The 26,027-nt window shown below is 48.4% G+C and overlaps 1 protein-coding gene across 1 annotated transcript in view; it reads right to left on the bottom strand.

Moving 5' to 3' along the window:
* Positions 1-202: 202 nt before the first annotated feature.
* The window catches only part of LOC142359058 (olfactory receptor 14J1-like), a 28,913-nt gene continuing 3,088 nt past the window's right edge, over positions 203-26,027 (bottom strand). The window contains exons 2-4 of the mRNA XM_075411906.1: positions 25,200-25,232; positions 18,644-18,704; positions 203-283 (exon numbers count right to left, since the gene is read on the bottom strand). Of these exons, the coding sequence (XP_075268021.1) occupies positions 203-283; positions 18,644-18,704; positions 25,200-25,232 (175 nt within the window). The remainder of the gene's footprint in view (positions 284-18,643; positions 18,705-25,199; positions 25,233-26,027) is intronic.

Below are 26,027 nucleotides of genomic sequence, written 5' to 3' on the forward strand. Positions count from 1 at the left end.
ACCAAGTACGCTGCGTGTGTTGCTGCAGCGGTACAAGGGACTATTGCACCATTGCTACACGAAAATCGGGAAAAAAGAAATTCGGAAAAGCGGTATTTTAAATGCGGGAAAATAGGACATTCTAAGGCGCAATGTAAGATGCAGACAAGATCATCCCAAGGGTTGGGGGACTCAGGATCGCGCCCCCCAAACAAGTGGTGTGTCACTTGTTGTAGAGATAATCGTAACACCTCCGAATGTCGTAAGTCGGAAAACCCGGGGGGGAGCGCGAGGGTCCCGCGCGCTACGACACAAGTGCAGGGGGCATGGACAGTGGCACCAGAGCCCTCGACTTCCTCTGGGCCGCCACTTGTGGGAGTGCCAGAGTGGACGTGGAAACAGCAGTAGATAAAACCCTGGTAACAACGGAAGAGGTGTGTATTGACACCAGTGTAAAAGGGCCTTTAGGCCATGGGCTGAGTGCCCTATTATTAGGACGATTGTCAACATCTAAACAAGGCATTTTTGTTTTACCAGGGGTCATCGACGCTGATTTTACTGGAGTGGTAAAGGTAATGGTGTATACCTTGGCTCCTCCGTTGTCCATTCCCGCCGGCAGCAGGATTGCCCAGCTGGTACCGTTTCGAGCTTGTGTACCACATGCCACACCACACCACCGTGGAGATGAGGGCTTTGGGTCCTCAGGACAACCGTATGTATACCTAGCATTAGACATCATGAAAAACAAGCCAGAAATTGAAGTTCTGGTGAAATCAAAAGACCAGGAGATGATAAAATTAAAAATGATGATTGATACTGGAGCAGATGTAACTATCATATCTGCTCGGCATTGGCCTTCACATTGGCCAACGGTTGAATCATTCACGGGAGTGTACGGTGTCGGAGGGGCACAATCCACACGCATTAGTCGGGATCTCGTGGCTTTTCATTTTTCAGATGGTGCGGTAGTGTCAACATGACCTTATATTATGCAAATTCCAATCATGTTAATAGGAAGAGATGTACTCGGTCAATTGCATACTACTATCGCTACCCAGCCTTTTTGGGGCGGCCATTGAACAGCAGCCGGTTTTGAAGATAAAATGGAAAACGAATAACCCAGTTTGGGTTGATCAATGGCCACTTACTGCCGAACGGCTGCAAAAAGTCAATGAGCTGGTAGAAGAACAGTTACAAGCTGGACATATTCAGCCATCTACTAGCCCTTGGAACACACTAATATTTACTATTCCGAAAAAGAGTGGGGAATGGCATCTACTACATGATTCGAGAGCAGTTAACAATGTCATGGAAGACATGGGGGCGCTACAGCCAGGTCTGCCATCACTGGTCTTGATCCCAGAGAAATGGACAGTCCTAGTTATGGATTTGAAGGATTGTTTTTTTACTATTCCTTTGCATCCCGAAGATGCTGAAAGGTTTGCTTTTTCTGTACCATCAATAAACAAGGCAGAACCTGCCTGTAGATGTCATTGGATAGTCCTACCTCAGGGTATGAAAAATTCACCAACCACGTGCCAAATTTTTGTAGCATGGGCTTTGCAACCAATTCGTAAAAAGATGCCGCAGTTGTTAATATATCATTATATGGATGACATCTTAATTGCAGGAAAAGATATGAACAGGGAATTCGTGCTTCAAGAAATTGTTAGAGAGGTAGAGTTCAGAGGATTAAAAATAGCTCCAGAAAAAACACAGAAACAGGAGCCCTGGAATTATCTGGGGTGGATAATTTTACAAGGTACAATTAAAGCCCCAAAAATACAGTTAAATCCCGAAATTAAGACATTGAATGATGTGCAGAAATTGGTGGGTGACATTCAATGGGTCAGAGCATTATGTGGCATAACCAGCGATGATTTAGCACCCTTGGTTGAGCTTCTCGGCACTACATCGAGAGCCGACGATAGAAGAACCATGGGACCCCCACAAAAGCAAGCCTTAGAGGTCATTCAGAACAAAATCATTAGTTCTCATGCATCCAGAATAAGGTCAGAACAGCCTTTAACGTTGATGTTAATCAACTCTGCTCATACGCATCAACATCCGTTTGCTATATTAATGCAGTGGGTGCCTGGAGAAAATCCGTTAAGGATTCTTGAATGGATTTTTCTTTCTATCCGGCCAAAAAAGATGGTGACCACACGGATGGAACTGCTCAGTCAGTTGATAATCCGAGGGAGAAACCGATGTGTAGAAATTGCAGGATGTGAAACACAAACCATCCTGGTACCTCTGATGCAGGAATATATGGAGTGGCTGATAAGGACGTCTATAGAATTTCAGATTGTTATTAGTAATTTCCCAGGGACAGTTGACGATAATTACCCTTCTCACAAATTAATGCCATTGTTGTCAGGGATGATTTTCGAGGAATGGCCAATACAGTCCAATACCCCATTGGAAGGGATAACAGTATTTACTGATGCAGGGAAAAGCTCCAAGAAGGCGGCGTGTACCTGGGAGAGACCTCCAGGTATACGGCACCATCAGGTAATCGAAGGAGACTTGCAGGATTCGTTACAAACGTTAGAGCTCAAAGCGGTTGTTTGGGCTCTTGCACAGTGGAATATGCAGCCAGTCAGTATTGTTTCTGATTCTTTGTATGTAGTAGGAGTAGGGACGCGTTTAGAGCGTGCTATGCTCAAAGAAGTATCCAATAGACATTTGTATAGAATGTTACAGCAGTTGTTATTTATGCTAAATAATAGAACAGTGCCGTATTTAATAACCCATATTCGTAGCCATTTGATGACAGGGGGCCTTGCAGAAGGAAACCGACGTGCAGATCAGCTTGTTATGCCGACATGGATGGGTCCACCCACAGATAGCTTTGCTCAGGTGCGCAACTCCCGTGAATTTTTCCATCAGTCCGCGAAGGTATTAATGAGACAGTTTCACTTTCCCTTGCATGATGCTCAAGGAATTGTGAAGTCTTGTCCAGACTGCCAAAATATAAGTCCAGGTCTCGGAGTGGGTGTCAACCCCAAAGGACTACGATCCTTACAGCTATGGCAAATGGATGTCACTCATGTACCAGAGTTTGGGCGTCAAAAGTACGTACTTGTAGTGATTGACACATTTTCCATTGCCATTTGGGCAACTGCGCAGTCAGTAGAGACCACACAGCATGTAACAAAGCATCTGTATGCTAGTTTTGCGGTGCTAGGGATTCCCACAGAGATAAAAGCAGACAATGGTCCAGCATACACCTCAACAAAATTTGCTCAGTTTTGTGTACTCTGGGGCATCCACCATACCACACGTATCCCACATATGCCCCACAGGACAAGCCACGATAGAAAGAGCACACCACACATTGAAACAATTATTGCATAAACAAAAAAGGGGGGAAACTGGGAGTATGCCACAGGAACGACTGAACAAAGTATTGTACGTCTTGAATTTTTTATGTTTGACAGGGGACAGAAAGGAACCTCCAGCATTAATACATCACAGAGCGTTGATGGAAGGGGAACATAAGCAGGAAAAGGTGTTGGTCCCGTTCAAGAATTTGCAAACAGGACAATGGGAAGGACCAGCCGAAGTGAAATTAACTGGTAGAGGTTGTATGTGCTTGCTTACAGAAAACGGAGTAAGGTGGGTTCCTGCTCGGTGGGTCCGTCCATGGAAAGGTCCCGATAGAGATAACAGCGGCGCAGATGTCCAGGATTCAGAAAAGGAAGATTAATGGACGCTGGTGTGGAAGCACATACTGGAACAATTAAGTGTAACTATTGTGAGGCGTGTAATCCATGGATTTTATGTAATTGTTATGTCTGTGGGAAACAGTGGTGGTGTAGAGTAGCACGTGTACAACGCTGGTGTGATCAGTGAAAGAGACGAGGATGCCAGCAGCCATGGCGCTAGGGATAACGATATGCCTTTGCCTATTTGTTGAGAATGCAGGAGCCATTCATCGCATTGATGTGAGACAGAATATGTGGGTAACCTGGGCCAATCAAACAGGTCAGATGGATTTTTGTCTTTCTTTAGCTACTCCAGGAGATCCTTTTCGCACATGCCTGATTGGCTATCCTATCATGAATGGGGACTTTGTGAATGAGAGTATAAATGATTTGAACGAGTTGTATAACAAATCCAGGCAAAGTGGGTCAGAGAAAGGTGAGTGTGCGTGAAGTAGTGATGTGCCAGTGATGCAGAGTGCCTTTTTACAGCAGTGGATTGTGACACATTTAAATCACTCTAGTTCACTTCCTCTGCAAGAGCTAGAGCTGCTAGGCTCCATGGCACCCGCTCAATGGGCAAATGTGTCTAACCAGCCAAATTGCAGCGATTTGCATCAGCAGTCGCAGTGGTTGCCGTGGAATGGCACAGGAGTGACTGAGTTCGGAAATCCGTGGCATCTTTGGTTGCATAGCCAAGGTGAAAGGCAGTATACTACAGGTTATCAAAATGTAAGTGGGAATTCAAGGCATTGGTATTTTTCGCTAAACAACATGGGAAGGTTTTCGGTTAACACCTCAGGGGGATTCCTGTTGCCATCAGGATATTTCCTCATCTGTGGAGATCGTGCGTGGGGAGGGATTCCCGTTCACCCGGTAGGAGGTCCGTGCTACATAGGAAAGCTAACATTGTTCACCCCACGTATCAGAGATTTCTTGAGTCTCAATAAAACTCGTAGTAAGCGAAGTCTTAGACATTTTAATCCAGGGTGTGATAATAATGTACAGCTAGGATCTGTAGCTGGAACAGTAGCGTTATCCTTTTTGCTCCCTGGAGGTGCTGCCGCCAGGAATTGGAATATTCTTAAAAAATTAGCTTGTTGGAGCTTGAAGCAGTCTAATACCACTTCAGAGATATTAACGCAGTTATTAATGGATGTAGATAGCGTTCGCCATGCAGTCTTACAAAATTGAGCGGCTATTGATTTCTTATTGCTTGCGCAAGGTCATGGGTGCCAAGAGTTTGAGGGGATGTGTTGCATGAATCTGTCTGATCATTCTCAGAGTATTCACCAACAGCTAGCTGTCTTGCCGGAAAGAACAGAGCATATTACGTACAATACATCACCGTTTGACAGTTGGCTGTCTTCTTGGGGTCTGTCAGGGTGGATAAAGGAATTAGTTAAACAAGGTATTGTTATTTTGGTAACAATTATTGTGTGTTTAGGAATTGTAGGTTGTGCTTTAAGCTGCATAAAGAAATTGATGCTTAAGGTCCTCAACCAGGCCTGGATTGCTCAAAACAAAGAAGGGGGATTCGCGGAGGATGAAGCATTAAAGAACTGGGGACATGTGAGCAATCCAGCATTTCTCTATGAGGCCATGAAGCCTTAGCATAAGGCCGCAGAGCCTTAGCATAAGGCCGCAAGGGCATCTAGAGGGAAAACGGTGGAAACAAGGAAATAAAATGCAGAGAAAAACAACTCCCGGATTCTGAACAGGAACCTGCCACCTGCAAGAAGGCCACGAGCACAGTGCGTGAACAAGTAATGTACACCAATCATAATCAGGTTGCTATGTGACTTAATTTGATTATTGCCAATGGGAGATCGCCGTGTATGTAATGGGGAATATAAATGTGAGCTATCTGGGACTAATAAACGGCTTGTACCTGATCATGTTGATCTTCATGTCGAGTCCGGTTCATCTTCCGCGACAGAGTTCCTGAACTGCAGACACTGAAAGATGAAACAAACCTCCAATGAAGTGAAAAGCAGAAGCAAACCCCAAGTTTCTGAGGATGTTTGAGACTCCACGAAGGGCCATCACTCACAAAGCTGTGAAGCAAACAACCCGTCGAGGTGCCTGTCCCTGGAGGCTGCTGAAGCAAAAACTTGGAGACACTGGCTGCAGGTGGCAAAGGCAACGTGGAGGTGACTCTGATGCCATGGAAGCCCTTGGTGTTTGTTTATCACCAGAATGGCCAAGCCCTGACCCTCCACTCCTTTACCAGAGCCTGGTAAAGGAGAACCTTTCTCTCAAATGTATCTCAGGGCTCTGTCTATGGTGTGTGTGAGTGTGTTTGTGTTTCAGGGTGGGGATTTGGTACGAAGTGGTGTTGCTGTAACCACAAAGCTATGGTCTTCTGAGGATTTGGCATTGCCTGTGAGTTCCCCACAACCCATCCAGCTTCTTTCATAGCTCTGCTAATGGTCCTCAATCACCTAAGAGGTCCCAGTCCCAAACTTGCATTTATTCTTAATTTGGATCCATACCTAGAATCATAATCACAGAACAGTGAAGCCTGGAAGGGACCTCTGGGGATCATCTAGTCCAACCCCCCCTGCCGAAGCAGGGTCACCTACAGCAGGCTGCACAGGACCTCGTCTAGGCGGGTCTTGAATATCTCCAGACAAGGAGAATTCACAACCCCTCTGGCAAACTGTTCCAGGGCTCCGTCTGCCTCAGAGTGAAGAAGTTCTTCCTCATGTTCAGACGGAACTTCCTGTGCTTCAATTTGTGCCCGTTGCCCCTTGTCCTGTTGCTGGGCACTACTGAAAAGAGTTCGGCTCCATCCTGCTGACACACACCTTCTCCAGGCTGAACAAGTCCAGCTCCTTCAGCCTCTCCTCATAAGACAGGTACTCTGGTCCCCTCATCATCGTCGTAGTCCTGTGCTGGACTCTCTCCAGTAGCTCCTCATCTTTCTTGAACTGGGGAACCTAGAACTTGACATAGTACTCCAAATGGGACATCACTTGGGCAGAGTAGAGGGGGAGGAGAACCTCCCTTGACCTGCTGGCCACAACTCTTCTTAAGGCACCCAAGGACACCATCAGCCTTCCTGGCAACCCGGGCACACTGCTGGCTCATGGTCAACTTGTCATCCACCAGGACATCCAGGTCCCTCTCCACAGAGCTGCTCTCCAGCAGGTCAGCCCTGAGCCTGTACTGGTGTATTGGGTTGTTCTGGCCCAGGTGCAGGACCCTGCACTTACCCTTGTTGAAGTTCATCAGGTTTTTCTACGCCCAACTCTCCAGCCTGTCCAGGTCTCGCTGAATGGCAGCACAGCCTGCTGGTGTACCCACCGCTCCTCCAAGTTTTATGTCATCAGCAAACTTGCTGAGGGTACGCTTTGTTCATTCATAGAGGTCATTGATGAATAAGCTGAACAAACCTGCCCTGAGTACTGACCCCTGGGAACCACCACTAGTTGCCAGCCTCCAACAAGACTCAGTGCCGCTGACGACAACCCTCTGAGTTCTGCCATTCAACCAGTTCTCAATCCACCTCACCAACCACTCATCCAGCCCACAATTCCTGAGCTTCCCTAGGAGGGTGTTATGGGAGACGGTGTCGAAAACCTTGCTGAAGTCGAGGTAGGCAACATCCACGGCTCCCCCCCTCATCTACCCAGCCAGTCATGCCAGCATAGAAAGCTATCAGATTGGTCAGGCATGATTTCCCCTTGGTGAATCCATGTTGGCTACTCCTGATAACCTTCTTTTCCTCCACTTGCTTGAAGATGACCTCTAGAATGAGCTGCTCCGTCTTCTTTCCAGGATGGAGTTGAGGCTGACCAGCCTGTAGTTCCCTGGGTCCTCCTTCTTGCCTTTTGGAAGATTGGAGTGACATTGGCCTTTCTCCAGTCCTCGGGCATCTCTCCTCTCCTCCAGGACCTCTCAAAGATGGTGGGGAGTGACTCAGCAATGACATCCGCCAGCTCCCTCAGCACTTGTGGGTGCATTCCATCGGGGCCCATGGATTTTTGAGTGTCCAGGTCACTTAAGCAATTCCTCACACAGTCCTCCTCGACCAAGGGAAAGTCATCCTCTCTATAGGCTTCTTCTGTTACCTCCAGGGCCTGGGATTCTTGAAGGTCTGCCTTGGCACTGAAGACTGAAGCAAAGAAGGCATTCAGTCACCCTGCCTTCTCCACATCGTCCGTCACCAGGGCACCCACCTCTTTCAGCAACGGCTCCACATTGCCCCTAGTCTTCCGTTTGCTGCTGACGTACTTCAAGAAGCCCCTCTTATTGTCTTTGACATCCCTTGTCAGATTCAATTCCAGACGAACCTTAGCCTTCCTCATTGCATCCCTGCATGCTCTGACAACATTCCTGTACTCCTCCCAAGTGGCCTGTCTCTCTTTCCACTTTCCATAAACCTTTCTCTCGCACCTGAGCTCTGCTAGAAGCTCCTTGCTCATCCATGCGGGTCTCCTGCCTCCTTTGCTAGAACTCTTTCTCGAAGGGATGCACTGATTCTGAGCATGGAGGAAGCATGTCACACGGCCAGAGAAAGTCTGCCAAGACAGGGTTAGGGCTTGTGTGTAGAGGCTGACAGAACTGGGCTTTCTATTGTGGTAAAGTGGAGGCTGAGGGAAAAATACTAGGAGTTCGAGAGAGATTGAAAATTTCTCCCCAAGATGATGGCACTTTTTGATGGGTAGTGGGAAACGGTGTGAGAATGGACAGCCATTAGAAAGTGCAGCTTTGGAGGTCCCGAGAGGACCTGAGGATAAAGAGATGTCATTCTGAGGGCAGTGCTGTGGTGCAAAAGGTCACTTAGAGGCAGTTTGGATCAGCCCATGATTTTCAAGTTTCAAGGACCTTCTGGCAAGGATGGAGAGACACCAGTACAGGTAGGGACACAGTGAGGTGAGAACAAGCTGGGGAAGCGCATTGTATGTCTGCAGCCTTCAGGGAAACAGGTACAGGCATGGGACAGTGTAGAACAGCCTGTAGTGGAGATGGCCAACGGCACTGGCAGGGCTGAAAGGCCATGAGAGAGCCGGGGTCTTTGTCTCCTTGACTCTGGCAGGTTTCTCTGCAGCCGAGGCCTAGAAGGAGAGAAATGGTCCTCATGGCAATGGGACCTCGTTGCCTCCTTGCATCCACCCTGGGGACAGCAGGAGGTGTCATAGCATTGTCCTTCACTTGTCATCACACTCCCCACAACTCCAAGAAAAGCCTGGAGCCACGAGTGAGGGACAGGATCTCCCTTCCTTTGAGCTCGGGCTTGGCCATCTTCCTTCATTGAAAAGCCAAAGGGTTATCTCAGTGTAAGGGTTGCCTGAAATTTGCCTTTGCCTCTGTGGAATCATGGCCTTCAATTATCTGCTCTAACATGTCCAAGAAGAGCCTGTGTCAGTAATGGCCCTCAGTGGAACACACTGAGGCTTCAAGATACCTTGGGTTTTTCTTCTCATTTTGACTTCTGGAAAAGTTTGTGCAAAAATCCTCTTCGAATTTCAGATTCATGGACTCAGCACAGAATGCACCTTGGGAGACCTTACAATGCAGAAAGCCCTCATGTGCCTTTCTCTTCCTACACTATTTTCAAGACTTCACACCTTGTACAGCTAATTTAAGCTGCCTTTGAGGTAAGTAAAGAAAAAGAGTACGATGAGTACTTAATAAAAAACTAGGTTTGCTTCTTAAGGGTATTTTTGCTGTTTTTTCAGTCTATTGAGAAAGGGTACCAGCACTCTCCAATGGACATATCCCTACCCATTACACTCAGGTTTCCTCCTGTGCTTGTTCTTTGGTCACTCAGATGCCTCTCCACTATCTGGTTTCTGCTTCAAGGTTCAGGCAGAGAGACAGTTGCCTCATCTTTCTTAAGGCTAATGAACAGTCAAGACCTTCATTGCCTTTGTATCTCTCCTTTCTTATGTCTCTGTCTAAAACTGTTCTTTCATGGAAATCCCTTGTGAAACATGGACCACATTAGATGCTGCTTGGACTTAGCATAGAGCTGAGGAGAGAGTTTTAAAGTTGATTAAATTGTATCCTGTTTCACTTTTGTTTGTTGGAAAGGAAGAGAAACCTTTCTGTGCCTGTGTGCAGCCCAGTTCTTGAAGGAAAGTGGGTGGCAGCTGGTGCAAAGGAGCTGTACCATGCAGCTGCAGAGCTCAGTGGAGAAGTCTGATGTGAGGAGAAGTGATGCAAGTCCCAGGAGACTTATGAGGGAACTGGTGGGCTTGGGGAGGTGAGGAGTAGGGTTGTCCACATAGACCCCAAGGCACTACTTTTCCTTTCTTGCCACTTCACTCGATTAGATATTGGTTTAGATGGTCACTTACAGCACAGGAGGATTCATGCCCCACAAATATCCTCTATGCCCAGGGCTCAGCATCATAGGATCACAAGGGAACCGAGGTTGAAGGGCCCTCAGGAAGTCTGCAGTGCAACCTGTCAGAAACACAGTCAGACCAACTTATTCAAGGCTTGATTCAGCCTGGGTTTGAAAAGCGCCAAGGAGGGTGACTGCCCGACCTCTCTGGGTGACCTGTTCCAGCACTGGGCTGAGATCGTGGGGAAAAAAGTTCTCCTTCTGTCCTGGTTGTACCTCTCCTCTTTCACCTTCCACCCAATGTCTTTTGGACAAGCCCAGTTCCCTCAGCCTATCCTCCTCAAAGGCAAAGTTCTCCAGTCCCTAGCTCTCCTAAGGGCCCTCCACCTTACAAAAATTGCCCCTGAATTGGAGATCTGAAATCTGGATGGAGCATTGCAGAGTATCCCTTCCCTGGATCTCCTGGCCACGCTCCTGGTTGTGCAACCCAGGATCTGGGTGGCCTCCCTTGCTGCCAGGCCACATGACTGCCTCCTTTCCAGCTCCCTGACCACCACAAAATTTCCCAGAGGGCTGCTCCCGGCCACGCAGCCCCCAGCCTATTGCATTGCTGAGGTGAATCCCCTGCAGGGGAAGAAACTGGTATTTATCCTGCTGGCATCTCCTGAGCTTCATGCCAATAAGTTCTCTCGTCCTTCAGCTCCTTCCGTGAGCATAGAGGCCTGGGAGACCTTTTCAGGAAAGACTCAGGCAAAGAAGGCATTGAGTCCATCAGCCCCATTGTTGTCTTCTGTTACTAACTACCCGTCCCCATCCAGCAGGAGCCCTGCATTTCCCTTATTCAACCTTGGTTTCTAACACGGCAATTTAAGCTCTTCTCTTTGCTCTTTACCTGTCTTGCAGCCAATAACTCCAGGTGACCACTCCATGGGAGCTTCTTTGTGATCCCTGTCACTGCCCTGGCCTGTTCCAGCCCAGCCCTCTGTACAACACACAGTTCCCCAGTCCCGCTGTTCAGGCACAGTATGGGAAAAGGTGCATTCAGTAAGCAGAACAGTTTCTCTTGCATGATCCCCAAGACAACCCTCTGTGCTTTGTGCCCTTGCTGTTCCTCCTACAGGAGACAGCCTCCACTTAGTCCTGCAACCTACCCAGCTCTATCGGCATCCCATGTGGTGTTTCTAACACATCCCTGTTTGGGGTCTACCAGCGACTGGACAAAGAGAGAGGTTGAGCATGGATGGCCATTCCCTTCCTGCAGGCATGAAGCACAGTAGCAGGAGGAGGGAAATGGCCACGCAGCAAAACTCACCCAAAAACCTGTGGTGGTGAGTGGCCAGTGCTGGAATTGGCCGAATAGGGAGGCCACCAGTGAAAGCTCACTCCGGTCCCATTCTTTACCATATTGTCCCATGCCCTCCTCATCCCATGGAGAACCCAAGTAAGGCTTCATGGGGTCAATTTCTTCAGCCTGTTCCTGACCTCAGCTTCAGAATAGCCCAGCTTCTGGACACCAGCAATGAGGATGTGCCCTTTTACCAAAGAGATGTGACATGGAAGGCCAGCTGTACCGTGGTGCCAGACACATGGGCAAAGACCTTTGAGTCAAACAGACTGTGTTCATGCCTCTGGAAAAGCTGAGTGCATGCTGACATTCCTGAAATAAACAGAATTACCAAAGATTGAATACCAATCCACAGGTGTTTGTTATGAATAGGAATTTGTTACACCGCTTTGATTTAGCAGCAATTTAGGATTTATTCATGTTTTTGAGGTAGATCACAAGATTACATTGTAGAATTATTAACAACACTTAATCATCAGCCAAATTAACAGAGTGATTCAATGAAAGCACAGCTGTAATAGTGATTTAGGGTTGTACACACACATGAAAGTTAAATCACGCTTATGAGCAAAGAATTCTGAACGATATTGCACACAGACAGGGAAATGGTTCTGAACCAAATCACGTACACAGTTCCACACGCAGAGCAAGAGGTTAACCTGTGGTTAAAACTGCCCTTCTTGTGACTTTCATGGATATACTCCAACTTATGTGCTGGCATTCATCACAGGACAGTCAGTGAAGTGTGCCAAATCAGGCCTTTGAGTCCTTGTGAAATCATCGACGGACAATCATTCAATCCTTGTTAAATCTACCCTGAGAGATGTCCCAGCTCATGGGGAGATACTGGGTCACACAGCCTGCTGTGGACCCAGAGAGCTCAAAGGGTCTCACCTTTGGATATTGGTTTATGGGATCTTGAGATGATTTTCTTCGGTCAATACTCGCCATTCTGGCCAGAATTCGTGCTGAGTCATTCTGGCAGAGAGATGAGGCAGCGGATGGCCAAAGTGTGACCAGGGGGTGTCTGGCCACCCCATCTCCAGGCTATTGCTCTAGTGACCAAGATAACAATACAGTGGCAGTTGTTCCCAGAGCACTCAGAACTTCTCCTGGTGTGTCATTCAAACAGCAGATGATCTAGGTGTGACCAAAGAGTGCCTGATACTCTCATCACAGCACTTGTATGCAATATAACTACACAATGGATCTTAATCTCCCATGTCCTAGTGATCTGGGTGGTGGCAGGACCACAGAGGCTCCCAGATACAAAGAAAACCAGTTATAAATAGACATGGGCACCTTATTGTTGCTGAAAGACTACTGACTGAATAAGTTTCTTCAGTGCATCTTTGAGCTCTTGATTCCTCATGCTATAGATGAGAGGGTTCAATATTGATGGAACCTCCGAGTACAGAACAACCAACAACATGTCCAAGGATGGGGAAGAGAAGGATGAGGGCTTCAGATAGCAAATCATGACAGTGTTGAGAAACAGGGAGACCACGGCCAGGTGAGGGAGGCATGTGGAAAAGGCTTTATGCTGTCCCTGCTCAGAGGGGATCCTCAGCACGGCCCTGCACATAGGACAGCACAATGAAAACAAAACACCCAAAAGCTAAAGAAACACTAACCCCAAGAAGCCCAACTTCCCTGAGGTAGGAGTGTGAGCAGGAGAGCTTGAGGATCTGTGGGATTTCACAGAAGAACTGGTCCACAGCATTGCCCTTGCAGAGGGGTATGGAAAATGTATTGACAGTGTGCAGGAGAGAATTGAGCAAAGCACTGCCCCAGGTAGCTGCTGCCATGTGGACACAAGCTCTGCTGCCCAGGAGGGTCCCGTAGTGCAAGGGTCTGCAGATGGCAACGCAGCGGTCATAGGCCATGACAGTCAGAAGACAACACTCTGCTGTGAGCAAGAAGGAAAACAGAAAAAGCTGGGCAGCACATCCCAAGTAGGAAATGGCCCTGTTGTCCCAGATGGAATTGGCCATGGATTTGGGCACAGTGATAGAGATGGAGGCCAGGTCAAGAACAGAGAGGTCGAGGAGGAAGTAGTACATGGGAGTGTGGAGGTGTTGGTCGCAGGCTATGACAGTGATGATGAGGCCATTGCTGAGGAGGGCAGCCAGGTAGATGGCCAGGAAGAGCCAGAAGGTCAAGAGCTGCATCTTCGACGTGTCTGCGAATGCCAGGAGGAGGAAGCAGATGATGGATCTGCCTTTGGACAGATGTTTCCTGTGGGCATGGGATCCTGTCCTTAGAGGAAGAATCAATAAAGTGTTAGGGGGGAATTCTCATTGGAAATGCAAAGCCATACTCCTAGAACTTTAACCCTGCTAAACTTCAGAGCATTTTCCATTCATTCTCAATGAGAACTTTCTTCAGCTTCCTTGTTCAAGGTCTGGTTGGTGCTGGCTGAAGGTACTGTAAGGAGCAGAACCTTTGTCCTCTGCCTCTCTAGGAGTCTGCCGTGCTATGCAGCAAGGAGCTCATGGGAGCAGTGGTGTCCGGGGTCGGTCATGGTGTCCGACTTGGTCAGATGAAACCGTTCCTCACAGAAAATCACCTTGTCAGCCTCTGCACTCTCAGTGCTAAGGAACGGCAATAACAGAGAAAAGTTGGAGAGGTTTAGGGTTAATAAAGCTCCCCCAGCTTACCTGGGGAGTTTTCTTGGAGTTCAGACACCTTCAGCATTTCTGCTGCACTCAGGGAGAAGAGAGGGACGCTGGTGAGGCATATGGCTTCTTCCACCCACAGATTCTCCCCACAGCACCATCAGGAGCTCCCCGGGCAGGCTGAGCACTGACCCCGGCACACAGACTCCTGCGGTAAAGGGACCTGCTCTGAAGGATAGCTCTGGGCACCACTGACTGCACACCTGGCTTAAAGTCCTACCAGTAATTCCCAGAGAAAGCAGTCAGCATGCCCTTCTCCTCTGATGGTACGACAGGGAAAAAACTTCTCTGGAACCAGACTTCCTCCTCTAGGCTTGAGAAGCTGTGACAATCCTCTTTTGGAGATCCCTCCAGCAGCTGCCGATTTACTGCCCTGCCTACAGGGACTGACCATTTCATGGGTTGTGAGCATTTCTCCTGTAGTGAGCTCTCAGCATCCTCCCACCCCATGCTGCCTTTAACCTCTCTCTGCCTCGCTCCTCTCCCCTCGCTGCCTGCAGGCAGTGCCCTCAGCCCTGCTGGGCTTTGCAGAGGAGCTGCTCCTGGTCACTGCTGTCTCTGCAGTGCTGCCTGGTTGCTCTCAGCTCTCTCCCTCTGAGGAGCCCAGCCCAGCCCAGCTCAGCAGCAGAGGACCAGCACAAGGCAGCTCTTTCTCAGTCGCCTCTGGGCTCTCTTGAGGTGTCCTTTGCTCTCCAGGGCAACTTGCTGTGAAACAGGCTGAAGCAATCACTCCTGTTGCCTCCCTCAGCTAGGGAGAGACACTCAGTTTCAACAGCGTCAATTCTCCTCTCAGAGAAAGAGTTAGAAACAAAAATCACCTTTCCTTGCCCCATCACAAGACAGGACAACCAGAAAGCTACAGGGAGAAATCTCCTTTGCCCCTGCTGAGGGAAGGTATTCAGCCTAGTCATTCGAGGCATCTCATCCTGAGTTTGAAGTCCTGAGGACTCAGGCCTCTCTCATGCACACCATAAAACACACTGGAGGTGGGATTCCTCTTGCCTCAGTTCAGATGGGCACCAAAGAATTCTCCTGCATGGAAGCTGCTTGTCTCAGCTCCCTTGCTAATTATACGAGGTGGAGGGCAGGAAGATGTTCAGACACAGACACCTGGTGACAGGTTTGGCTCCAGAGGTCACCAAGATGCTTGCTGGTCACTGCAAGCTCTAACGGAGCAGTTCATAGAGACAGGGCAGTGTCTGAGGGCACCTTCCTGGAGGCTGGTGGGAAATGCTTTTGACAGACTGAAATGACAGAAAATGCCCACATTTAAGACAACTGATCCTGTAACTATTCCTTATGTTCAGGGCTGCTGGTGGATGTAATCATCCTGACCAAATTGAGTCCTGTGGCACAGGAAGAGCTACGTCTCTTGCTTTCTGTTCTCCATCAGCTGTATTGTCCACATGGCCTTAACACTATGACAGCATTTGTCTCCTGCGCATCACTTCATTGCCTAACCTCATTCAGGGCAGATGAATCTTCATTTGTTTTACATTTACAGACATCTATGACTATAGGAAGGTGCCAGGGATCTCCAGGACAACTGCGTGCACCTGACATGGACAGCACAGGTCCTGTACAGGAACCCCATCCCCACTCAGACTCGTTGTGTGACAGGCACCACCCAGGGCATCTCACACAGCTTCGGTGCCTTTGGGCAGTGACGGAATCCCATCACTGCAGGGACGCCAAGCTGTCCCTTCTCTACCCGGTGGACACAGGGCAGAGCGTGAATACCAAACATATCACAGCAGGGTCTCCTCTTGAGGGCATTCCCTCTTAAACTGTGCTGGTTCTTCTCCCCCCCATTATTTAACTATTTGCTTGATCATACAGTCATGGATCAGGTCAATGATTTTCACAGTGTGCCTGGATCACAAGATGTCCACACCCAAGGACATTTTCAACATCACCTCTTCCTTCCTCAGATCAGCTTCCACTCCACCTCAGGCTTTCAGGGCTGCAGAGACACAGCAGACAGCAAAACCCTCTCCTGGCCTTGACGAAAGTTGTCTTGCTGTCTTGGTGGGAACCTCATTTCTCCTTTACATTGCCACCTGCCACCCTCTCCAGCATGTCTCTGCTCTGAAGCAAAGCCTTTGCACACACAAGGCCTTGGGCACTTGGTAGCAGGTTTCTTTTTGCCAGTCTGCTCTCAGCCCAGACTGGCCACAGCTGAGGTGCTGCAGCCCAGACAAGCACCAATGGCCTCAGCCTGGGGCACAGATGGGAGGAGCTGGAGTCCCCCAGGGCATCACTTCATGCCACTTGGAGGGAAGAACAGCTGAGGCATGTAGGGACAGCTGACATGATTGGGATGCTGTGATGGGTGGGTACAGAATGAGGAGACAGGCCAGAATGATCAGGAGGGAGCTGTCTTGAGTGTGAAGGAGCTGCTCAGATGTCTGGAGCTCCTCTATGGCATGAACAAGCTGTGTGAGCCCTTACGGGTCCGGGTCAGAGAAGAGACTGGTAAGGGTGACATGTGGTGGGAGATAGAGAATGAATTATTGTCCCTTTGCTGACTTTAATCACCTTGGCATTCCCTGGAAGGGGACCACAATAGCGTGCAATCAGTCCAGGAGGTTTCTGGAGGCTCTTGCTCAAGACCCAGCTTGGGACACAGGTCTTTATAGGTCAACTTACAGATTGCTCAACAATGGTGCTGTTGACATGCATCTGCTGCACACAAAGAAGGGAGAGTTAATCATGGATGTTAAAACCAGTGTCAGTCTTGACTGTCGTGACCATGAAATAGTGGGGTCTGACCTCCCAAGGGGATCAACAATAAAAGAGTGTAAATGTTAGACCTCAGATTGTTCTCCCAAAAGTGTGGTCATTTACGCAGTGCACAGTACGCCAATATACACACAGAGCAGAGGTGTTGTCTTTCTTGCAGATTTGCACAGATGTGGGTGCTAGGTGATAATTCCACAAAGCTATCATGCTGCTTAGCAGAGTCACGAGTTATGCACCATCAGTGCATAACTCGTGCTGCGTGACCATGCAGGGGGAAGACTGACACCAGGGGGGTTGAGGTGCAGAGCCAGGGCTTATGGCAGGGCTCAAAGCCATGCAGGTACAGGAGAGAGGAGACTGGTCTGTGCCCCTGGTGGCACAGACAGACTAGGAAGGTGGCCCAGGGGCCTTTGTCACCACTCAGCCACTGGCCATTTCTCACTGGCCATTTCAATCACTGGCCGCTCAGCACAGGTTTCTAGGTAAGTTTTGCTGTAGAGATGTCTCCACCCTCCTGCTGGGCCTCTCTTTTGGCATACATCCTGGCAGACCCTGGAGCAAGGCTGTGAAGCTCTACATAGAACACAGCCTCTCCAGGAGCTTGGAGCAGCTGCCTAACAGCAAGGCCACGGGACAACACACACCGAGGACTGCTGTGGGCTTCTTTTCAGGGGACTTGTTCCCCACTCTGGATGCACACTGTCCTGTGCGGTGCCTGCTCAGTGGGTCTGTGGAACCATATGTAGAGATCAGTCCTTGCTAGAGAAAAAGTGGGAGCTACTGAACCTGCTGCTTTTGCCCTAATATTTCAGGGATTCATCCAGACATAACTTTCCACTGTGCTTTGATCCTTCCTGCATCAGGGCAGGAATCTCAGGTGTGTTCGACAGATTGCCTTGGAGTCTATCACAGGCCTATGTTATCCAAACACAGACCTTCTACTTGCTGAGCACACAAGACTAAACAATGGTTAGTATGCTATATGTGTTTTTCACACCCCAGATGCAAGTCATTTGAGTGTGTTTACAATCTTCCTTGCCAATCTTCTATTATCATCCCACATGCAGCATGTGACCATCCAACAGCACACACCATCTCTCCTGCCCTGAAAGATTGTTATTGACAGATGGAGACCAAAGTCCTGGGCTAAGTGAACTCAACTACCACTTTAGAGGCATGCCCCATCTGGTAAGGAACGCTATCTCTGTGTGTAAATCAGAAGACAGGAAAAGTGGTGGTAATTAATTGGAAAGTGTGGGATCTGAGTGTGATGTAGATTTTATACTATTTGTATTTTATACAAAAAGGGGTGGATACTGTCCTGGCTTCAGCTGTGTCTCACTCACACCTTCTTCTCCTTGACCATCCTTGTACGCTCTCACGCAAACAGCTCATCTCTATTTACCCCTTCCTCCCTGGCCTTAGTTTGGCTTCCTTTGCACCTTCATTTGGTGTTTCCAATCTTGTCAACATGGCAATTCCTCCCTTGGTCAACAATTCCATTGAAGAGCTATCTCCTTCTTTTATCAGTAGTGTCCCGCAATTCCTCATTCTGCTGTCTTCTCAGAGGCACCACAAATCTGGTACACACACATTAAAAGTTTTTAAATTAGAGTTTCACTCCGAGGGCGATTTTGAGAATCTTTTAGATTTGGCAGTAGAAGCCTGATGAAGTTGTACAAGAACGTGCAAATCATTTGAAAGGGGAGAATAACTCAAAATACTGTGGGCAGGTGGGGACCTGAACAGCTCAGGAGTGACCCTGAGGAGAAGGGTCTGGGCATTCCAAGGGATGCCATATGAGCGAAGTGGTGTGTGCTCGGAGTGAATAAGGCCAACAGCGTACAGGGCTGCATTAGGAGGAGCGTCGCCAACAAGAGCGGGGACTTCTCACCGCTCTTGACTCAATACTGGTGTAGCCATATCTGGACCAGTATGTCTGCATGTGAGGCTCCCTATTCTCGAATAATGGGGAGGAACAACAAAGGTTCTAGAGGAGATCTGCCAGGATGGGTTTTACAGCCTCTGTGGAGAGGCTGAGAGACCTGGGCTTCTTTAGTCTTGTGGAGGCTGAGGGCACTAAAGTAGTAGCCTGCATTTGCCTGAAGGGTTGTTTCAGAGATAATGGATCTTTTCCTGGTAGTGAGAAGGCAAGGAAACCTTCACCAAATGCTGCTTGGAAGGTTCAGACTAGAGGTGAAGACTACAAAGTTTCCCTCTAAGGGTATCCTTGTTGTGGAGGGAGACTGAATCAGACCATGTATTCGAAATTCAGAGAAAAGCCAGTGAGTGTAGAGAGATATCAGTGAAGGCGTGGAAATGCTGGTGTGAGTGCTGTGTAGAAAGTAAAGATGTGTGACTACAGGCTGAATGGAAAGAAGTGCATGCATGGGACAGTGTAGGACAGCCTGCAGTAAATATGGCTAAGGAGTCTGGCAGGGCTAACAGTTTCAACAGGACCAAGGGCTTTGTCCCCTTGGCTGCGATATGGCAGTTGCCTCTAACACTGATCACTACCAGAAGAAATTTTCTTTAAAGGCTCTGAACTGTGTTCCATCATCGCCTCTTCTTAGGGAGGCTAAGAAGTGTCGCAGAATTTTCCTGCAATTGTCATTGCTCACCCACACATTCAACTGTCCCCAAGAAGAGCCCTGAGCCACAGGTGAGGGACAGCATCTGCCTTCCCAGGGCCTGGGGCTCAGGCCTTGGCCTTTCTGCTTCATAAAGCAGACCAATTTTTTTCTCAGCATTGCAGCCACCTGCACAGTGCCCTTGCCTACCTGCAATCGTGGCCTCCAATTCTCTGCTCTAAGGAGTCCCTGGGGAGGCTTTGTCAGTAATGGCCCCCAGTGGGGCCAATCAATGCTTCCAGGTACATTCAGTCTTGCTTCTGTCTTCCTGATCATTTTTTTTGACCTCCTCTCAGTATCTGAGGTTCATGGATTCAACACCAAATACCCCATGGGAGTCATTAAAATACAGAAAGTGCTAAGCTAACAAGCTCCTGTAAATTTCTTCAATTCTTCAAGACTTGTACAACTAATTGGATTTTTTTTCATGTGTAGGTAAGGAGAAAGATGTCATACTGTGCCTAAAAATAATATTGTTTATATTTTAAGGGATATTTTTAACTGCTCTTCAGTCTACAGAATTAGTGGTAGAAAAATTTTCCAAGTGACACTAATCCATGGTGTCTCCTCAGGAGGGCAGACAGGTAGGAGAAGCAGTCCCTTGAGGTCTGACACTGTGTGGACAAATTTGCTCCTCACCTCCCCAATCCTATTGTTTCTCTCATTGGCCACCTGGGACTTGTGTCACTGCTCTTTGCATCAGACTTCTCCACTGATCTCTGTAGCTGGATGTTACAGCTCCATTGCACCATCTCCCACCTCCTCTCCATAGAGAGCTGGCTGCACACAGGCACAGCAGGAGCTTTGCTATTTGCAAGAAAATAAAAAATTAAAGCAAAATCAAGTTCAACAAACAAAACACACAGCGCAAACGTGCGGTAATTACAAGCTACTTCTAATGAGGTTTCCTTCCTGTAAGGCATAATCTTATGAGAAATATTGTAGATAGGTAGAGGAAAAAAATAGTTACAAATATAATTAAAGTGTTGGCTAAGGAGACAATGAGACTGTTGAAAGACAGGCAAACTTTTAACTCCCTGATGTCAAAAGAGCAGTTCGATAGGTGACAGGAATCTGAATGAACAAAGAGTAAAGGGAGGAGAAAACTGGACAATAAAGGAAAGGGCCTTTGTCTAGGCAGCCTCCATCTTCCAAAAATTACTTTAGAAATAGTCAAGATAGATGAAATTATACAAAATTTAGAGAAATTCAATACACTATTTAGCAGGTAAAATAGCTGTAATGAAGATATAGGGAGAGATCGACATTTCTTTGGAATATCCCTTTCAAAGCTTCCTGGCATTGGTCGAGGGCTCTTGTGAGTAAGTACAAGGTAATGTTGCGCCTGTTGTTGAAAGAGCTCAGAAAGTCAACCCAGGGAACCCCAGGCTGTACAAGGTCACTTTGGCATTTCTGTGCACCTAAAAAACAAGAACGTGTCTGAAAGCAGTCAGCACGGATTGATGATGGGTCATTCATGACTCTGAAACCTGATTACCGTCATGATGAAGTATCGGCATTTGTGCATGAGTAAAGAACAGTAGAACAGCAGATGCCATTTTTGACCCTTCTGACATGGTCTCCCTCAATGTCCTTTTTCCCAGGTTAGGCCATTACAGTCTGGATGGGTTGACAAAGAAAGGGTTAAAAAACAGTTGGACCATCAGGCTGAGAGAGCAGTGGTGAAGGAATCATACCCTACCTGGAAGTCAGTGGGACATACTGGGGCATTGTGGGGCAGCAGAGGGAATTATCCTTGACTCCTCACGTATTTCTTCCCAAGCTCAACTTCACTCTTAACTGCTAACACCAAAGTGTCATGGGGAGGATGTGGAATGGGAGGTGCAGTCCGTTCATAACTCTCTGTTTCTGAAATTCTCCATTGTGGGTCCTTCCCACCGGCTGAAGTTCTCCACAAACTGCTCCATAGTGGATCCTTTCCACAGGGTACACTCCTTCAGGAATGACTGCTCCAGCGTGGGTCCCCTGCCAGAAAACCTGGTCCTTCATGGGCTTTTTCCTGCCAGAAAACCTGCTCCTGCATGGGCTTTTCTCCATGGGCAGCAGTTCCTGCCAGGAGCCTGCTCCACTGTGGTCCTCCATGGGCTGCAGGTCTTACTATCCTAAGATATAAAGGCCAGCCCAGCATGGCTTCTCTTCTGGACCAGACAAGCAGATGTCCTGAAGGATGGCCATTTCCTACACCTGTTGGAGTCAAGAAAAGTCAGTGCTCGTACCACGTCAGTGTCTTGGCTATTGCTCTTCCATGTCTGCCCAGTGTCAAGGCCTGCTCGGTTTCTCATTCTGCTCCCTCCCAGTGAGTAAGTGGGCAGCTGGAAAGAAGTTGAGAGGGGACACAGCAAGGACCACTGATCAAAACTGACCATAAGGATATTCCATACTGTATGGCCTCACGCTGAGGAATAAAAACTTGGGACAGAGGAAGAAGGATGTGGAGGTTTTTAGTGTTCAAGGAATCTGCTGCTCGGAGAGTGGAAGAGCACCAGTCTGCTTGTGGGAGGTGGTGAAGGATGGTCTTTTTCTCACATGGCGAGGTCTTTTTAGGCTCTTTTCTTCCCCTATTAAAGTATTATTATCTTGACCTGAAACTTTTCACACTTTATTTCTTCCTCTTCTCTGGCCTGTCGCACTGGGGAAGGGAAGGAAAGAGTGAGCAACTGAGTGGCTGCTAGGCTATTGGCCAGAGTCAACCCACCACAGCAGGGAAGTTCTTGATAGCTGGGAGTGAGTTCAGTGCACGGCCGCCAAGGTGCTCAGGGGCTGAAGCACTTTTCTGGGAGGAGAAACTGAGGGTGAGGGCCTTTTTTAGCCTGGAGAATGGAAGGTCTCAAGAATTTCAGAGCGACCTGTCTGTCACCATGGGGAAGATTTCAGGAAGATGGAGCCAGTCTTGTCATGGTGGTGCTTGGCAGGAGGATAACAGACAATAGTAACTTGTGGAACTAAGGCAGGTTCAGGATAAAGATAAGGATAATATTTATCTCCATGAGGGCATCCAAGCATTGCAGCAGGTCTTCCAGAGGCGTTGTGCCATCTCTGTCTATGGAAGCTATCCAGCTACCACTGAATCAAGCCTTGAGCAACATGGTCTGACTCCACAGCTGGTTCTGATGTGAGCATGAAGACAGAGCATGGAGCTCCTCAACTCCCATGAAGGAGATGGGAAACCTAAATGATGTTGGGGTTCCTTCCCCTATTGGTCTTCTCTTAAGAACAGTAGGGAAAGTTCTCAAGCTCCCCACGACCAAGTCAGAAGTTAGTATATCCAGACCAGCTGCAGCTTTCTTGTCCTGCTCCAGGCAGTGTTGCTCAGATGAAAGGCTGCTTGACAGGTAACCTCAAAACAGTCCTGATGATTTCCTTTGCTTCCCCTTTCATTCCCTTTTCACTCTTCCCACCTCTCCAGTCCTACTCTTTAACCATCACTTAGCCTTCTATGCTAAAAGAAAAGAAAAAATTCAAGTCTCCTTTACAATTTCCCAACTGAGCTGATTGCATTTGCTGAGTTTGGACCCTTCTTTCTCCAATGATTACCATGGTGCTTTCTACCTTGATTAGAACTCCGTGAACACTGGCACTCTTTTCTTATCTGCAGCTGCTTAATTACGGTCATATTAGAAGCACCGTGACTCAGCATGACCGTCAGTACACGTACTTTCAAAGCTGGACTGTTGTAAATTCTGTCCTTGGGGACCCTGAGACACCTACGGATATGGCCACATGACTCCCTGGAGAGATGATAGAGCCAAGCTCTCTTCTGCAGCGGCCAATGATATGACAGAAGCAACAGCCACAAAGTGCCTCTTGGGAGATTTAGCTTGAGCCTTAGGAAAAAAAGAATAGACTAGGAGGAGCATTGCTGTGATCTCTACCTTTCGAGCTCTTCATGTTTCAGCTCTGCAATGTCACAGCCCAACTGGAGGCTGCACTAGAGGCCCCCAACAGTCTCTTCCCCAAACACTTCCATGACTGTGCCTTTCTACATGCTCTAAAAGAAGGGATTAAGCTGGAGGTGAGGGCCTCTATGTCACAGGACTACTCAGAGTGGAATGGAGTTAAGGACATCTCAAATCCAGTGCTCAGCTGAAAGCAGGGCCAGCTCTGAGTTCAGAGCAGCTTGCGCAGCAAATATCAGCATCCACAGGGGGAGTTTATACATGAACCAGGCATCTAAAAGCCCATTACAGAAATGGAGATGATGCATTTGAGCAGCTCCCTGAACACAGCTATTGGTATGGCAGGCCTCCTGGGATTCTGGGAACATTCACCTTCTACAAGCTTCCTGGGATCTCCTCACCATGGCATGCTTTAGGCTGATACCAGAAATGAAAACAAGGCTCTTCCTTGGGTGCCTGCAACTTAATTGCAAAAGGAGAACAAGGCAGAAGGGGCTTTTGTGGAAGATTTAAGGCATCAAAGAAAGGAGCTGAAGATGAGAGTTTGGAACTAGCACAGCCTTTAGGTCACTTCACGTGTGATGGTTGTGCCCTCAACTTTCAATCATTGGCACCCAGAAAGCTCACCTGTTCCTCTCCTCCCAAAAGCAGACCAAGCAGTGGGAAGAAAGGAAGCAGAAAGGCCTGAGGCCTCTGTGAATCATCTGGAATCTGGCACTTGGAGGTCCACAGTGTCATTTCCCTGTATATCTGATCAAGAATGAAGCTGGGAAGTGAGTCTGCAAGCCCAAGTCAAGGAAGTCCATGGACAGGCAAAGCTGTGTCTATGGCTGTGTTTGGAGGCCAGTACACATGTTGAGGCTGGTCAGGGCCATGAAGGCCTACAGATGTTCTCAGGGCCCTGACACTGCACGCATGGGATCCCACTTGCCAGTGCGCTCAGTAGGCCTACATCTCATTCCTTGATGTCCAGGGTCTGTGCTCTTCTGCTCTCTTCCACCTAGCTGGGGATCCGAGAGACCACAATTTCATGGTCGCTATGGCCAAGGCTGATGCTGGTCTTCACACCCCTGACCAGCTCATCCTCTTTTGGCAGTATCACGTGCAGGTGAGCATCAGACTTTGTGGCCCATTTTGGAGCTGTGCTAAGAACTTTTCCACAAAGACCACAAGAAACCTCCTGGATTGTTTGCATCCTGCTGTCTCACTTGGCCAGTGAATACTGAGGAGACTGAGGAATCCCCCATCAGAGCTAGTAGCTGAGATTCACAGATTTCCTCAGGTTATTTAAATATGACATTGCTAACTCTTCACCCTGGATCCGACTGGGATGCAGTTAGTTCTCTTCACAGCAGACCATGTGGTGATCAGCTTTGGATTTGTAACTAAAGCAGCACTGGTAACACACCAGCGCTTCAGACACTGCTGAGCAGTCGCTGTAAAGCATGAAAGCTTCCTCTTCCTCACACTCTGCCCGCCCAGCAAGTAGGCTGGAGGTACACAAGAAGTTGGCAGGGGCACAGCTGGGACAGCTGACCCTAAATGACCAAAGGGATATTCCATTCCACATGATGTCTTGCTTAGCCAAAAAAACCTCATGGAAAGACGGAGGAAGGGGGAACATTTATGATCATGGTGTTTGTCGTCCCGAGTCCCTGACACACATGATGAAGCCCTGCTTTCCTGGCAATGGCTAAACCACTGCCTACCCATGGCAGTGAGGGAATGAATTACTCATTTTGCTTTGCTGGCTCGCTCAGCTTTTGCTTCTCCTTTTCAAATTTTTTTAATTTTGTGCTTCTGATTTTCTTCCCTGCCCTGCTGGGGATGTAGTGGGAGAGTGGGCAAGTGAATTTGTGAGTGCTCTGTTTCTGGGTTGGGTCAAAGCATACAGAACTCCTACCACAGTCTCCTTCTTTCTAGCCTCTCCTTCGACCCACACAGCAGCTCCCACTTAACCTGTTGCCTGTCCCATGGAGGAGCTGCATGTATCTGAACTGCCCTGAAATCACCCAGCGCATCCCTGATTCCTCATTTCCCCTGACGGTCTCTCCTAAGGATGTTGTATCTCCATCCATCACAAGAGCCATGGGAGTTGTCCTGCCCCACCTCAGCTCTTGTTCCACTGGTCACAGCTCTGTGATGGCTCTTCCTGCACCCCAGGCCATGGGCTTTGATGCACATCTGGGCTGCAGCTCTTTAGCTGTGGCACCAGCGCCAAGGGTAGAATTTACACATGGAAACCTTACCCAGAGATGTGACCCCTTGTGTGAAAGGCTTTGCTCCAGAGCAGAGCATGCTGGAGTGGATGGCAGGTGGCAACACAATGAAGAATGAGGTTCCCACAACGAGAGCAAAAGCTGCAGACCTCAAGGCCAGAGAGAAACAGGTCTGGGCTGGGCAGCCCTGGCAGGAGCGGGCTTTGCTGTCCCAGGTGACTCTGCAGCACTGTGGGACTTGTGAGAGAGATGGAGCTGATCTCCATGGATCAGCTGCCACTGAGGGAGTCCCTGGGGGAGGACAGCATGTGACCCAGCCACACTGTCCACATCATGCTGGAGACTGAATGGCGAGATAGCACCTCGGAGAAGGACCTTTGGGTCCCGGAGAACAGCAACCTGAGCAGGCATTATCAATGCACCCTCCTGGAAGAGGTCAACATCCTCCTGGGCTGCATTAGGAAAAACATTGCAGGCAGATAGAGTGGGGTGACCCTTCCCCTCTAGTCAGC

The sequence above is a fragment of the Opisthocomus hoazin genome, unplaced genomic scaffold (assembly GCF_030867145.1).
Source record: "Opisthocomus hoazin isolate bOpiHoa1 unplaced genomic scaffold, bOpiHoa1.hap1 HAP1_SCAFFOLD_15, whole genome shotgun sequence".
Lineage (NCBI taxonomy): Eukaryota > Metazoa > Chordata > Aves > Opisthocomiformes > Opisthocomidae > Opisthocomus > Opisthocomus hoazin.